Below are 16,257 nucleotides of genomic sequence, written 5' to 3'. Positions count from 1 at the left end.
CCCCTTTTTGATACAATCAGGAATTAAAGAACTGCTGGGACTGCTCTGCATCCAGATTTTTTGAAATATAAAGGCAGTCTCAACTGAATGGATGTTCTTTGCTGCCATATGCCCCTCTTTTCTCCATCCAATTAGGACTAAAATTCATTTCTGCTTGGATCAGTAGTTCTTGAAGTAGTTTAGACATAGTGTGAGATCTGCAAGTCATTCATTCGGCTCCCTCCTCTCCATGGAGACTGAAGAGGCTCCCAGCTGTACACGCTGCACCTGGAGCTACTGATGAGTTTTGTGGCTCAGAGGAAAGAGCTTCCTCCACCATCATAGGAGCCAGGCCCCAAGATGGCCCCTCAACGATCTCTACTCACTGATTCGCACCCCATGTAATCCCCTCCCATACGGTATGGTACCGAGGTTGGTCTGTGTGCCCAACAGTAGATGGCAGAAGTGATAGTATGTCATTCCCAACATTAGGTTATAAAAGGCTGCAACTTCCATTTTTGGTGTCCTCTGTCTCTCTGTCTCTGTCTCTCTCCCCTGGCTCACTCACCAGCTGCCATGCAATGAAGCCACTTGGGCAGTCTATAGAGACAGATATGTGGTGAGAAACTGTGGCCTGCAAACAACTATGTAAGCAAGCTGGGAAGTAGATCCTTCAGCCCTAGTTAAGCCTCAGGTGACTGGCTGCAGCCTCAGCCAACAGCTTGACACAACTTTGTCTTCATCAGAGAGCCTGAGCCAAACCGCCCAGCTAAGCCACTGCTGGATTCCTGACCCACAGAGACTGCAATAGAATGGTTTGTTGCTTTATGCTGCTTAGTTTTGGGGTAATTTGTTACACAGCACTACATAACTAATACAACCCTCCTGTGAATAAATAACGAGTTATCATTCATTTAAATTTAAAGAGTATCTAAAGATTTAAAACTTGAGGAGCCAGAATTATGCCTTAGCATCACTTTTAAGAGTACAGAGCATTGATGAGAAGGATATAGATCAGTGTTTAGGGCTGCATTTCTGAAACCCAGTGGACACACACCTTGTAACGAGACAGAGTCTGAGGAAAACTGTGCGATTTGTAGCCACTCTATCCCAGATATTTAAATAGATGCCCCACTGATTTGGGACCGCATTTCTTGTTTTGTATTTTAAACAATGAAAATCCATGCATTTCTCTCTAGCCTAGCGCAGTGTTTCTCAAATTTTAATGTGCATAAAATCACCCAGGGATCTTATTAAAATACAGATGCTAATTCACTAGGTCTGGGCTGGAGCCTGAGATTCTGCACTTCTGACAAGCTCCCCAATGTTCCTGATGCTGTAGATCTAGAACCACACTGAGGAGCAAAGGCCTAGATCATTGCAATCTCTTTAAGACATTCCCCACACTAGGTAATCTTCAACTGGTAAAGCCATACTTTCTTTTCATCTCTTTGCAAGCACCATCCTCATCCATCCGCACCATTTTGCTTCCAAACCTTCATTAGAACTTTATTTTGCCAAATAAATATAGGTCCAAACTAACCTGATATTAATAATATATATAACTCACTTAATTCCATTTCTTTGTCCCAACTTGTTCTTCAGGTCTTCCTTACTCTCAAGACATTTTATCAAGTAATTAGATCCCACCACCACAAGCCTTCTCTTGTTATACTGGAATGCTGCCCTGGCCCACATTTCTGAGGCTTCTTCCCTCAAACTGCTTCTGTAATGCTATTGAGGATTTTGTGTTCCAGGCACTGTTCTAAGCCCTTAACCTGCATGATCTTATTATCCTCACAACTCCAAGTGAGATGAATACGAGTATTAATCTCATCTTACAAATGAAGAAAGTTGGCTCATGGGAGGGAAGTGAACTTTCCCCAAGGTCATCTCTTGTGCATCGAATCCAAGGGAAAGGGCTCTTAAGCACTATTGCCATCCTTTCCTCTCTGAAGCTTCAGTCTTCTCTTCTTGGCCCCCACTACAGATCTAAACATGCAACTCTCTCATCATCCGTTCTTCCATACTCCTCAATTTCAACATAAAGTTACTACTTAAGTAAGTCGATTCGTGTAGCTGTAGGAACTCACTCTTATTTTCTGTCCTCAGTGTCTTTTTGTGTGTGTGTGTGAGGAAGATCAGCCCTGAGCTAACAGCTATGCTAATCCTCCTCTTTTTGCTGAGGAAGACCGGCTCTGAGCTAACATCTATTGCCAATCCTCCTCCTTTTTTTCCCCAAAGCCCCAGTAGATAGTTGTATGTCATAGTTGCACATTCTTCTAGTTGCTATACGTGGGACGCGGCCTCAGCATGGCTGGAGAAGCAGTGTGTCGGTGCGCGCCCGGGATCCGAACCGGGGCCGCCAGTAGCGGAGCGAGTGCACGTAACAGTTAAGCCACAGGGCCGGCCCCTGTCCTCAGTGTCTTAATCAGGGGTGCCACTTACGTTCTTCAGGCAGAGGTCCACAAATGTTGAGCTGAATTTGGTTAACCTATTGTGTTGTCAGAGGACAAGAACCTCTACTGAACCTCAGAAGCTCCCTTTTAAAAAGGTGATGGGGGGAGGTAGTTGATGATAATGAAAATTTAAAAATACTTGAAAAATCCAGGGGTATCTGGTTTCGGACATGGTGAATCCTGCTGCCACCACAAATCTCTCTTCCCACTTCCCAGCTCTGCTCTCCTCTGGGCCTCACTCGCAGCGCGCTCTCATTGCTGTGGGGAGGCAGCTACCACAGTCCCAGGCTTACATTCTACTAGTTCAGTAACAAAAAGAAGCCTCTTTCTCAGTAATTCCTTCAAAGGCCCCAGGATTGCTCCTCAGTGGACCAACTTAATTCCAGGTTGCCAGTTAAGGGCGTGCACACGGAGTCATCTTCCCGGGTTTGTCACTGTCTTTCTGACTTAGTTATTTAACCTCTAATGATTGAGTTTATCATCTGTAAAATGGGGATTACAATGATATCTCATAGGGTTGTTGTGAGAATTTAAATAATAAACGTCAAGCACTTAGAACAGTATCTGATGGAGAGGAAGTGTTAGTTGTTATTAAATGCCCATCCCTGAACTTGTGCCAACCAGCTAAGTCTGGGAAATGTGCTGCTTTCCTATTCCAAACTATAAGATTTATAGAGTAGAATTATAGAACTGGGAGGGATTTTAGTGGTTCACCATTAACAAGTTTTTTCAGCGATTAGAACAAGCTGGGTTCAAACCACTCACTTCACACTGTGGTCTTTTTACTCTTTGATGGTGGTGTGACAGAGATGTTAAGCTGTCCCCAAATACATACTCTGTCTTTCATCCTTGAATTTTTGCTGTCCACAGAGCCACCCAAAATAAAGCCTACATTTGCCAGCCTCCCCTGCAGGGCCAAGTGTCTGTGTTCTGAACAAACGAACAAAAGCAGATGTGCTTATGTTCAGCTCCTGGGAAGAACCCTTAAAAGAGATTTGTCCTTGTTTTTCCTTCCTGCTAAATGGAATATGAACAAAAGGTCCAGGACTGGAAAAGCCATTTTGACTCATCAGGCCCACCACTCAGAGTGCTGCTGTGCAATTTAGAAAAAGGCCCACCCTCCCATACAACTTGGGGTCCAGGTGGTCCCTTTGTGTCAATTAGAAAAAGGCCAGCCCTTCCTCCAGGTCGACTCAACCAGTTTCCTACAATGCTTGATAAGCCGATCATGGGCTTAATTTCAGCCCCTACTATTTCAACTTTTTGTCTACGTGCAAGACATGGCCAGCGGAACCATACATGGCAGCCCTCTTGGGAATGGAGGTCACACAGGACAGAGCAACAAGATAGAAGCTGCCCTGGTCTGTCACCAAGAGTGGCCACCCCTCAGCCCTGGTGCACCTACTTGGATTTTTACTTAAGAGAAAAGCTTTTATCTTGTTTAAGCCACTGTCCTAACAGAAGGCTCATCTGCAACATACTGAGAGCCCTGGATTTGACTCTGGGCTATTCTGACTCATACTTTTTTCCCCACTAGATCACACCGCTTCTATTTAGCACCGTGTTAATCAACCACCAAAAGGGAATGCTACCAATTACCTCTGCTCTACATTCTGTGATTTTTATCTCTTTCCAACATGGGACTAGAGATTCTGCCAGGTTTGGCCTCATTATAGTAAAAAGTAAGACCATAGTTAAAAAAGAAAAAGGCAATTCCCTTCGCTTGAAAATATGCTCCTGGAGGGCTGTCTTCCAGCTTGGAGATTGTGCAAATTTTATGCAAGTTTTCTTGCCGAATTAGGTCATTTTATTACTTCTGCCTGCAAGAATAAGCAAGCTTAAATTGGTCAATACTGCCATGCCCTTCATAGGAAACTCCAATAAAAAGTGTGGGAAGTGGCTTGGATTATAGGCTACTCTCTGCACTTATATTAGCAATGAATGCCTCTTTCTAGACCCATCAAAAATTGAAAACTGAGTCCTGAATTAGGTTGTCTTTATCCTCCACTACACCACAAAAAGAGCCCAGCTAACATGCTAAGAATCCTCAGAACTGAAAATAGGAGCAGACAGGATCTTCATATTGATCCCTTCTGACTTCCGCTCAAGTTAAGACCATCTGTTATTTTGGGCAATAACACCAGGAAGGAGCCACTGAATTTGGACGGCAGTATTGTCTCGTGTTTCTTACTCAGAGACAGCAACTACTTCACTCATGAGCATTGGTAGGGTCAGATGCTCCAAGTGATGGTAATGCAGTATGTCCAAAAAAAAAAGCAAACTGTTATTTTGTAACATCTCTTTGCCCTCAAAATTTTAGAAAATTATCCCAAACTCAAAATATTACTCTTATGTTTTAAAGATAATTTCTATTATATGATCTCTCAACACCCCTGAGGTAAGTACACATATTTCCGTATTTTGTAGATGTGGAAACAGATAAGGAGCAATGAAATGGCCTGTCATGATTACACAGCCAGTTAGTGGTGGAGCTAAATCCAATATCCAGATCTTTTAGATATGTGCTTTTTTATTACTCGCCTTGGTTCACACGCCTCCATTTCCTTAAACTATTTCTCTCTAGCTCCATTTCAACCAGCATCAAGTGCCAAATCTATCCACAGGCGGTCTCACAATTTTGGCTGCACAATGTGCCAAGCTGAGTGTTTGTTTTGGCCTTGGCAGCAGATGCCTCGATTATCTTCATTAATGCAAACAGCTCACCCTCTTCCACCACTTTTCCTAATTGGTTCAGCTCCCTTAGGCCGTTGGCTATCATTCTCTTTCATAAGGCTTACATCATTAAGTAAGAATATTTGCAAGATTTTCTTGATCAACCAAAAAATATTGTAAACCCACCTTTGATTTTGGCTGAGTTGATAATCAACCTTGGAGCTTTCAAATTACCAAGTAAAAGACAAATGCAGTATATTCTTTTAGAACAGCTGTGCAAATAGTTTTCATGTTTAGATTTAGGGTTTTACTTAATTCATAGAAGATGGCCTTTGAAGAGTCATATTCGTTTATATTTTGGATATTAAACAGTCTCGCATAAAATATTCGTTATTCTATGGTGTTTGTGATACAACTGACACATATTCTTAACATTCCATTCACTGTCTTCTATGCAATAAGTTGTAAACTGGAAGAAAAAATTCAGACCCGCTAGCACCACAAAGTCATATCACTTAAGACCAACTGAACTGGTCTCAGATATTGTGGATCTTCTGCTTTCTTGATGAAGCACATATTCCTTCCAAGCTCATGCAAGTTTTTGCTCCCCAACTGAACTATTCCTGGCATTACTGAGTTCCATGTTGATTTAAACATTTCTGGTATTGGGCTAAAATATGTCACTTGGAAAAATCAGTTTAAAGCACTGCAGACTGGGCCATCTCCAAGTAGTTCTTCTCTATAAGAGAAAAATAACCATGACTTTTAAAGAGAGTAATGGAGTATAACTGGAGCCTTGACTGGAACTGAAAGAGGGCTCTGCAAGTTGTAGATGCTAGTAAATGCTGACAGTAGCATTTTATTCATGCATTACCCAAGAAGTTAGGGAAAAAGAGAAAAAATAAAACTAGTAGCAGCAGTTGTAATTCCAATCAGACTCTCCACATCAAGGCTGTTTAAATCGGGCCTGACAAGATTTGACTCCTAGTCAGTCACGCTCATGTGGATTTCAAAGCACAAGGTGCCCCAAGAGGTCTCTCCTCTGGACAGATGCGGCTGCTGTGGAGTTTAACATGTCTTACCTGTCATCACGTCTAACAAATTGTCAGTTGTGAATGAATTAGCACAAAGCCAAAGAAGCTTTTTATGAAGTTTTAAAAAATGCACAGGTTTCTAAATATGTGCAAACCTTTCTACAATATTCAATAGAATATTGTAATTTCTTGAAAATAGTACAAGATTTTTGAAAATAGTATTACTGGCCTCAATTTTTCCTCCTCCTATTTTATGACTTAGCCAATAATTCACTTCCATCCAGGAAGACTTCCCCAACCTCCAACCCAACTTTGGATGGCCTTTGGAGAAGCTTCCTTGGCATGTGCTCTTCTGTTGTTAGACTCGAGGACCTCTTGATTCATCTTTGTAGCGAGAGTGTCTAGCACAGAGCTCAAAATGATTCTGGAATGAAAAAATGCCTGATTCTCCACCGTGGAACCTGACAATGTGTTGTGGGGTCCCTCTTGTGAAGGTCACTAGATGAAAAGTGGAGACAAATTTTATATCCATTCTACCATCTATGAAAGACAGATACAGCTTTCTATTATCTGCCTCAAAGATGTCAGAGAGAAAAAAATGAAAACCTCTTTTCACATTTATTGCAGATATCTCAATCAAATAGTACTCAAAAAGTACTGCATAACTATTCTTGAGGAAGGCTATGTGAGTAGTGGTGCAAGATGGGAATGATGGTAGGGTGGGGCAGCACATCCTCAGGTGGCTGTTCACTGCTCCTGGAAACAGGAAACACATGGCTGAAGAACACCTGCAGAGAGTGAGGGGACTTTCTGGAATAAAGCCCTAACAAATAAATAAAAGAAAGAAAAAACCCTTTTTCAGCTCAGCTTTACCACCTACATTAAGTAGTACCATGGCTTGGAAAGATAAAGATTAGATCCAATTGTGAAATCGTAAAGGACAAAAACGAAACTATCAAAAATATTCCTTAGAAGTCTGCCTTTTCTCGAACAACTCTTGTTCCAAAATATTCTGGATAATTACTGTTAATTTGTACTGAGGGGCAACGATACATGTGCAGGCGTAATCGCCAAACCTGAAAGGTCACTAAAAGTGTATTTCCCCATTCTTTCCTCAGACTAATGTTAACACAGAGATATGAACACAGACTTAAGGAAATTATGACTAATCTGTGAACATGTGACAGCTTTAAGCAAGAATATTGGCCCTGCTTTGTATTGCAGCCACATGTTCCTACTTTTTCAACAACATTGAAAAATAAATATTTGAACTACAATCTTCAATAAAGTCCCTCTACATTTGTTGTCAGTCTTAATGACCTGTTGCTTGTCTGCCTAGTGCCTTTAGCTCTTAGATGTTGCACCTGGAGATTCCTGCTTGCTTTATGATGCAGGTTTATATGCCCTTTAATTGAAAGCAAACCGCCTTAGATAATCCAGTGACAACAATGTTACAAGGTCCACTTTCCGTTAAAAGGCAAATAGAAATATTAGGCTGTTCTCTAAAATGAAGAAAAACACATAAAAATATACCACAATCTGCCACACCACTTCCTTTATCAGAGATAAAACCCCACAGCCTAAAATGCCTCTTTTGTGTTTTTTCCCCTCTGGAGGGAGTGGGGGAGTGCAAGGGACTGCAGTTCTCAACGACTAATCTTTTCTCACTCTCTGACATTTCTCTGCCCAAAGAAAGACTTCTGTCATCCAGTATGTTAAATTTTATATTCATATTACTATAATATATCAACTTTAACCCCAAGTTTTGTTTAATGTTCTAATTATTACTTGTTGAAAGCACTTCATTAAAAAACAAGTAAAACTGAATACGGAAGGATGACAGGAACATACAACCTCGCTCGTAAGCAGGGTTTGCTATTTTTTTTGTGGAGGTTAAAGTGAGTTTGTAAAAAGACAGGAAAAAAAGGTGACATAAGAGGGTATCTTTAAGGCAATATAATTTCTGTAAGATAGCTTCATGATTTTAAATAGCAATATGATCAAAAAGGAAATAGCTGCTTAACATATGCCAGGGCCTCCGCCTGCATGACTATGCACAACACGTGAATGACAGCTCCCAGAGCTGTTTCCGTACGGCCTGCATGGCGGAACCTGGGAGCTGCATGCACCAATGCAGAGGCAAAAATGACTGCTGATGCAATTGTTAATGCAACAAATGGGAAATTTTAGAATATACAAAAGTTCAAAACTTAGCACTGTCTCCAAAAATCTACTGAGACACTTCAGTTAACACCAAAACTGTTACACTATGGGAGGACAGACTGGAAACGTTTTTCTAAGCACCTAACAATTGTTTTCAAATAATCAGAGCAGGAAAAGCTTTCAAGGTTAAACAGTTAAATGCATACGATGGAAGGATACCCTATCTTCCCCTCAAATTTCTTTTGTTTTAGAGAAAAACCAATTAGCCTCTTTTTGGTTTAATGCAAGACATAGACAAATCAGTTCCATTCTTGAGCTGACCAAACAGCACTTACTAGCCAAATATGCTCTGTCTGGTAGGCACATAGTAGGGCCTCAAAACATGGTTTTATTTTGACTGAGCGTTATACAAATGTACAGATGTATAAATCTGCCTAGTATTTCATTGGGCTGGTGCTCTGCCTCCAATAATTAGATTGCATTGTAGCTGTAAGATCAGATTTGTGGCACTGTGTGTGACATTAACAATTTTTCTACCAGATGCAAACAACCCACTATAGACTGAAAACAAAACAAAAAGTAAGGTCTCCTTCATATTTGATCATACTGATATTCAACATAAGACAGCACGTCGTTAAGCAAATCATTCCAACTACAGTTGGGAGAGACTTTCTAAACATTGTGGTCTTGAGAACAAGGAATTTAATGGTAGTGCAAACCTATCTGTTCACTGTCCTCAAAACACATCAAGACCCATCTTCTCATGCATTAAAAAGTCCCTGGAATGGTTTTATGAGAAAGCAGATTCAGGATAAGAAAGTATTGATATAGTTATAGTGAATATCCATATCCCTTTCTTCAACCCTTTTCCACCAGAGTGTGAAAAGTGAATAAAGACAGCAACATTTTTTAAAAAGTTAACTTATATTAAAAATATTTTGTTTATAAACAATTTTAATACTACAAAGTAGTATTTCAATACAAAGCAGTTCAAATATTAACTGTTCTTTAAACTGTTAAACTTTATTATAAATTAAAATTTCTTTACAAAAAAATTGCACATAATATTTGACCACTCTTAGGTTCTGATGCACTGCATTTGCAATAGTTTCTTTAATCTTCAAGTTAAACAGTCTCGGCAAGGAGTCCAGAACGTAGAAAGGGCAATAAACAACCCTGTTAGAGCATTCAAGTGCAACTAGCAGACTTGTGGCCATGGCAGTTACACTTTCCTTAAGATGGACTGCTTAAGTTTTAAATCCTGAAATGAAGAATCTCAAAGGTTTAAAGAGGAAGAACTAAAAGGGACTGCCTGCTTTTTACTGTAAACACAGCCCTAGAAATTAACTCCCAAACAAGAATATCTCAGGCATCAGAGTGTCAAGTGAATCAGGAACAGCACAACATAAAGGAAGGGGAGAGTAAAAAATAAAAACAAAAACAAAGCAAAATTAAAATAAATGTCAGTCACTTTGAGGAACTATACTTACGTACATGATGTTATGAGAATCTGGCAGGGCCTAGAAGCAGGCCAAACAGGAAGTTCATTAATCCAACCGAAGAGGGTCACGTTCATTGCTTCCGGTTTTGAGGATAGGATATTGTAGGGGACTTGATATGATCAGTAATGCTTGTCTGCCTTACACAGACCTTAGCCAGGGATCAGCCTAATCTTGAAGGATCATTCAAATAATTTTGGCAATTATTATAAGGACTTAGAACTGACTGCACCCAGTGTTCAGTGATTCTTGCTTTCTGTTTTGTAACTGTTTAAATTTAAGAGCTCATTTAGGCTGACTCCAATCTCTTGGCACTTGGAAACTAGTTTTCTCAGGTTATCAGTTTTACCTCCTTCTGATGCTTCAAACAAGAGTTGCTGTAAAAGACAGGGAAGCACAGAAGTAAGACTTAGCTAGACTTTGAGCATCACCACATCAATGGACATGGCACATGCAGAAAATTTAAAGGAAAACTTCAAGGTGAAATAAAAGATAAAAAGCATTACATCTTTCCACAGTGATGCACAAAGAGGTAACTTCTGTAAGGCTCTCTGATATAAACGGTGGACCTATAAGATAGATATACACACAATTCCATCAGGAAACATAATGAAAAACACCTTCAGAATCCTAACTATTTGAATGGTACTTCATAATATAACATTCAAGACAAAATGGTTATGCTGGGTTTTGGAGTTTTCAAACATTTAGAGTTCTTAGAATGTTAACTTGTATGCTTTAATCCTCTTAAATTGAGAAGTCAACAAAAGGGACACAATGGCTTTAAAAAAGTGACCCATCTGATAGTCAATCATGACTTACCTCTCTTTGTCCCTTTAGAACAATCTCAGCAGCAATGGCTCTAAGAAAAAAAAAGGAATATAGAAAAGGGAAAAGAAAAATTTATATATATTTGAACAAAATGAGATACTACCACTGGCAGAATACTGACTGTGGGAATCTGAGTACAAAACTTCCTGAAAGTAACAGGCTAAACTTCCAAGGAGGGTAACCTATAGTGAAAAGAAAAATTCAACAATTTTTATCAACTTTACAAGCATAAAGCAGACCAGTATTTTGAACATAAATAACGTTCATAAAAAATACTCATAATTACTAGTAAAAAATACCTGGAACTAACACCTTTTAAAGGAAGAAGACATCAGACTATAATGGGGAAAACCCTGCATTTCAAAAGAGATGGTCTTAAAATGTGTATAACAGGTTTGTTTGATAACAGCATTGTTATCTAAATGTTCTATTTCAAGGAAAATTAGAACTCTATCCATTTTGCTCTTAGAAGCAATTATTAATGAGCACCACCTCACTCTGGGTATAAAACTTCAGCAAGTGTCAAAAAACAAATCTAAATTAGAATAGAGATCTGTCCAGGAAAAAAAATAGATGTCATTTTAGAATTACCTGTCTGGAGCAAACCTTACAAATAAAAGCAATAGCTATAAAAACAGGTACATGATTGTTGCATTACATTTTCCAGGTGGCCAGGCATGTTGGGATATTATATGTAAACATCTTGGCTTGGAGTTTCAGAATCTGAACATTGCTCTCTTCCCATTCATGTTGAAGCAGCCTGTAAAGTACATTCAGCAAAATGAACAAAGCACTGCAAGTGTAGGGAACCCAAATGTGCTCTACGGGCAGAATGTCTGATGAGGTACAAGTTTGGGTCAGTTAAATACATCAAGGCTATTCAACAAGTATCTGTAGAATGCATCTTACAAAACAACCCTGGACAGGAACATGCAAACTAGCAAGAGGTCCAGGCAAGACCCACGCCATCTTCCACAATCTAAAAGGCGGCCCATGTATTCCTCAGGATATTAACGCATTCTCTCAAATCATACTCCACATGGTCTCTCCCTCAAATTTCCTAAAATCATGACTTGATACAGTAACACAATTTCCTGGTACTTTTCTTTCTTTATTAAACAGGGTATACTTAATCGTGGATTTTTTTGAGCTAAAATGTAAGTGCAGTGACTAATTATTAACTTCTCTACTCTGAAAAAAAGGATAAAGATGACCACAGGGAAATCAGACGTATCAAAACACAGAAGTGGAGCTTTACCAACAAAACCAACAATTAAACCGCCTATATTCCAAACGCCCATCATAATAGAAACGAGTCAAAATAATACCACATTTTCTGTTTCACATGTTTTACCAAAGGTGATGTTAATACAAATTTCTGTAATTAGCTTCTGCAGGTTAGCACGCTTACTAAGAATTTTTATTATAAAACACTATGGCTGTTTCTGTCACAGCCTCAGGCCTGATATTTTTCAATCTCTTATACCATTTTCCCACATGCTAAATGGAATGTAAATACTTTAAAACACACCAGAGTATTTGATAAATATTTTAGGTACTTTATGACCATAAAACAAACTCAAGAAACATGAGACACAACTAGTGCAGTGGGATGACTGCATTAGCCAAGACATTAGCACACAGGGCACCTTTTTGAATTAGAAACCACAATTCTTGAAGGTGAACATGGGTTTACTCTATCAAAGCACAGAAACTACAAGAAAGTGCTCAGAAATCTCCTGCTAATTGAATGTATGAAATCCCTACATAAGTGTTTCTCAAATGTGGTTTGAGGACTCAAGCTAAGGACTCTGCATTTTAAAGGAGCATCCCAGGAGATTCTGATGCATGCTAATATTTGAGAGCAACTGACCTACATGAAAACAAGTCATAGTAACCAAAACATGTATAGTTGGCTGCTATCTCTGTAACACTTTAAAAAACTCTTAAATAATACTCCTTTGCTATGTAAAACATGCTAACTGCTTATAACACATGTGCTGAGGACAGGTGGTATGTGCTTAGGGAATGCAGATGAACTTTACTTAAATTATATACTCCCCTACAGCCTGCGGTTTTCTGAAGTGACCAGATCTTTATGCTGACTTTTACATGACTAGCTATATATTGCTTAACAACTCCGAAATTAAAGTAGTATATAATGAGGAAATAGCAGAACAGACTATTCTTATCAAGTTTTCAAGAATAATTTTACAGGAAGAGCCTATACTACTGAGCTGATAACCAAGAGAATTTTATTTTTTCTTACCTCAGTGCAAGTCCAGAATTAGTTGGCATAACTGAGCAAAACTGTTCCAAGGTTTTGGAATGCTGGGTCTTTGGAACACAGCTCAAATAAAAGAAAATAACCTGTAAAGGTTGAGGGAGAAAAATGAATGCAACAAAATGTGAAATCCAATTACCTCTGTGTTGTAATGAGAAAACCAACGTGGCCTTTAAGACATGAATGTATAAATTATAACAACATATGATGTTGTGACTTACAGATCCTACCATCAATTACATTAGTGACTTTCCAAATATGAATTAGGAAATATGGCCTAGCGATGAGAGCCATGGACTGAGAACACTGACAAGAAGCCAGGAGTCCGGGTTTTCATTCCTGAGTCTACCTTTACTTGCTGTATAGCTGGGCAAGTCATAGGGCTAATAATACCTGCCACATCTTGCTCATGGAATGCCCGTGTGTAAATGACTTAACGTCCATAAAGTGGTTTGAGATTCTGGGATAAAGAATGGCATAGAAGTACAAAGCATAATAATTGGTTATCCCGATTAGCAACAAAACCACCCCAACAAAGGAAAATAAAACACATCTATGTTTTGGTCTACACTGAGCCTCAGTAGGAGCTTTTAGCCTACACTGCACTGAATGAAAGGGGTCTCTGAAAATAAATTAAAAAAACTTTTGCTTCATTGTCTATAAGAACATAACCGTATAAATATATCATTAATTAGATTCTAATCTTAAAATTCTAAACAGCACCTGATTTCAGCTTTCTTATGCCCTATGTATAGCTATATCTGCTTGACAAAATATTAACAAAAAGAGCAACTACACTGTGTAAGCCGATTCTTATTATTTTGAAGTTACAGAATTTTTCATTCATGTAAAATTTCCAAGTATTCAAGCAAAACATTACAGATATTATTAAAATTATTTTTTTTATGTTTCTTCTTTAATATGTAGCAAACCTTAACATCTCTTCAATTTTGCTTCAATGTTAAATTTTCTCAAATATAACATAATCAATATGCATATTTTATCTTGACTAAACCTTAAAGGGCTCTGTTCCTAGATTTTGAAGAGATAAGTAGGAATCATGGTCAAGAATAACAGTAAATGCTAGGAAAGTGGTCCTAGGAAAAGCTCTCTTGATATAAAAACGGGAGTTCTGCTGTCATTTTTTAAGTCCCCTTCTTTTGTACAAATATCTAAAGACAAAAAGTTTTTAAGTTCTTACCCTATTATGAAATTCATAGTTGGACCAGTAATCAGCACTGCTAAAAGGAATGGGGTATCGGGCAGGGACTGTAACCAAACATCTATTCACTAAGTCAGTAAAACATCTGAATTCCTGGACTTTGTTTCTGGATCCAGCAGCTCTATTATTGGCAAAGACAAGATAACTGCCAAAAGAAAAATATCACGGTTTAGATAATTAAGCCAGTAATTCTCTCACGGAGAAAACTGATCACCCCTTTCCCCACCATACCCCCTTATTCCAAATCCCACTCTTATTAAGAGGAACTAAACTTACTCCATCCAAATCTTCTGCACTATATCAGACCGCATGGCCACCCCTAATGCTGCCTCATATGCCTCCACTGTCTCTTTAATACTTGATTGAAGAGGATGACAAAGGCTGTTTAAAAAATGAAGGAAAACACGGTATGTCTGGAGCTCAATTCTATGAGGTAAAGGAATGACAACGTGTATTTCAAACATTACAGATATGATTACAATGGAATCCTTCTTTTGATCTTTCTTCTTTAATAATGGATAAACCTTAGCATCCTTCCCATTTTGCTTCAATGACTTTAACATCAGGTTAATTTTAACACAGCGTTTTAACACAGCATAATTCAGTAATAACAAACGCAAGCCTAGTACACAACATTTCTCTCCACAGTAGATAATGTCTCACCAGTAAATCAGCCACAAATAAGGAACCTGGTGGTTAAACATCTCATCGTCAAAGTTCCCTTTACATAAATGGGCTGGAATGTCAAGAGGTCCTGGGATATTTAAGAGATACCTGAAAGAAAACATACTGTTTGAAATTACACCTATGCACACATGGATTACTAATACTTATACTAATACAAAAAAAAATTCCTCAGTTTCAACTTAAATTTCCTTGAAATGTTTTTATAAAGTAATGAGACTTTATTTTCACATGTATACCATACTGCTTTGGTCACATCTTAAACATCACATATTTATTATTTTATACTTACAGGATTAACTCCTCTCCTAAAATAAACGTTTTATTCTATCTTCAAAATTAAACCATAATCATCTAATTAAACCTAATTAAAAACAGAGAAAAACAAATGAAACTAACAAGTATCTAAGATTTACCCACAAAATCTGTACTTGTGGGGAAAAAAAAGTCCTTTAAGAGTTACAAAACTTGACAGCTGAAAACAATCTCTCCTTCCCATACATATACACACATACCATTATAGGTTCAATTTCAGACATGATATCAAAGTGCATTCCATAACATATTGGCCCATAAGGCACTTTTAAAAAGAGGTCCATGATCAAATAAGATTGGGAAATACTGGAAATTATAGCCCCTCTTGAAAAGTCACAACACATATTAGGATATTAAAGGCTCTAAGAAGTTGATCAGTAAAGAAATCTATTTGATTTTGACTAATTCAAGGTTCCCCCCAATATATTTGAATCCGCGTGTGTAACACTTACCAACGTCTTCAAGAATGATGCTTTTAAAGGAAACACATTGATTTCAACAATGACAATCTAGTATAATGGTTCATCTTGGATTTAAAAATTATCTCAAGGGACTACCTTTTAATGGATTAGAGAGGCTGTGTTGGGGGGGGAGGAACCACAAGAAAAGGAAGAAATGGGACATCTAGAAGTCAGGTTACCATCCTGACCTGGCCGTAACTAGCCATACTACCATGGGTTAATCACTTAACTTCTAAGGATATCAGTTTTCTCAACTGAAAACTGAGGTAAGTAAGAAGAGATGACTTCAAATCTAATCTATGTAAGACTCTATCCTTAGGCTAACTTCAGTAACGTGAATGAAATCCCCCACCTAACATTTATGGCTATCCAATGATCTTCATAGGATTTGAAACACATGAAATTACCCCATCTAGCTCTTTCTGTCTTTATACTAAATGTTACACAGAAAGGGAAACAACAGAAGCCAACTCTAGGTAAATATTATCAGTTCTAAGTATTTTGCCTTTACAATTTCTCCTCATGAAATTAAAAAATATTTTGAACCTATTAAGAGAACTGACTTCTCTTATTAATAAACTTTATCTATATTTATAAATTTAAAAAATTTATACCATTAAGTATGACAACACAAAAAACTATCTTATCTATTG

The 16,257-nt window shown here is 38.2% G+C and overlaps 1 protein-coding gene across 2 annotated transcripts in view; it reads right to left on the bottom strand.

Moving 5' to 3' along the window:
• Window positions 1-9,305: 9,305 nt before the first annotated feature.
• The window catches only part of ZFC3H1 (zinc finger C3H1-type containing), a 50,919-nt gene continuing 43,967 nt past the window's right edge, over window positions 9,306-16,257 (bottom strand). The window contains exons 28-35 of one of the 2 annotated variants that reach the window (XM_087442022.1): window positions 14,808-14,933; window positions 14,421-14,525; window positions 14,124-14,289; window positions 12,908-13,008; window positions 11,297-11,398; window positions 10,630-10,669; window positions 10,314-10,376; window positions 9,306-10,184 (exon numbers count right to left, since the gene is read on the bottom strand). In XM_087442022.1, coding sequence (XP_087298148.1) covers window positions 10,047-10,184; window positions 10,314-10,376; window positions 10,630-10,669; window positions 11,297-11,398; window positions 12,908-13,008; window positions 14,124-14,289; window positions 14,421-14,525; window positions 14,808-14,933 — 841 coding nt within the window. In that variant the 3' untranslated portion in view covers window positions 9,306-10,046. The remainder of the gene's footprint in view (window positions 10,185-10,313; window positions 10,377-10,629; window positions 10,670-11,296; window positions 11,399-12,907; window positions 13,009-14,123; window positions 14,290-14,420; window positions 14,526-14,807; window positions 14,934-16,257) is intronic. The other variant, XM_004429418.3, reaches the window with a different exon arrangement.

The sequence above is a fragment of the Ceratotherium simum genome, chromosome 17, assembly GCF_057802395.1.
Source record: "Ceratotherium simum simum isolate JZ-2026a chromosome 17, ASM5780239v1, whole genome shotgun sequence".
Lineage (NCBI taxonomy): Eukaryota > Metazoa > Chordata > Mammalia > Perissodactyla > Rhinocerotidae > Ceratotherium > Ceratotherium simum.
Note: the sequence above shows the minus strand (reverse complement) of the source record. Positions and strands in the feature narration are given on the sequence as shown.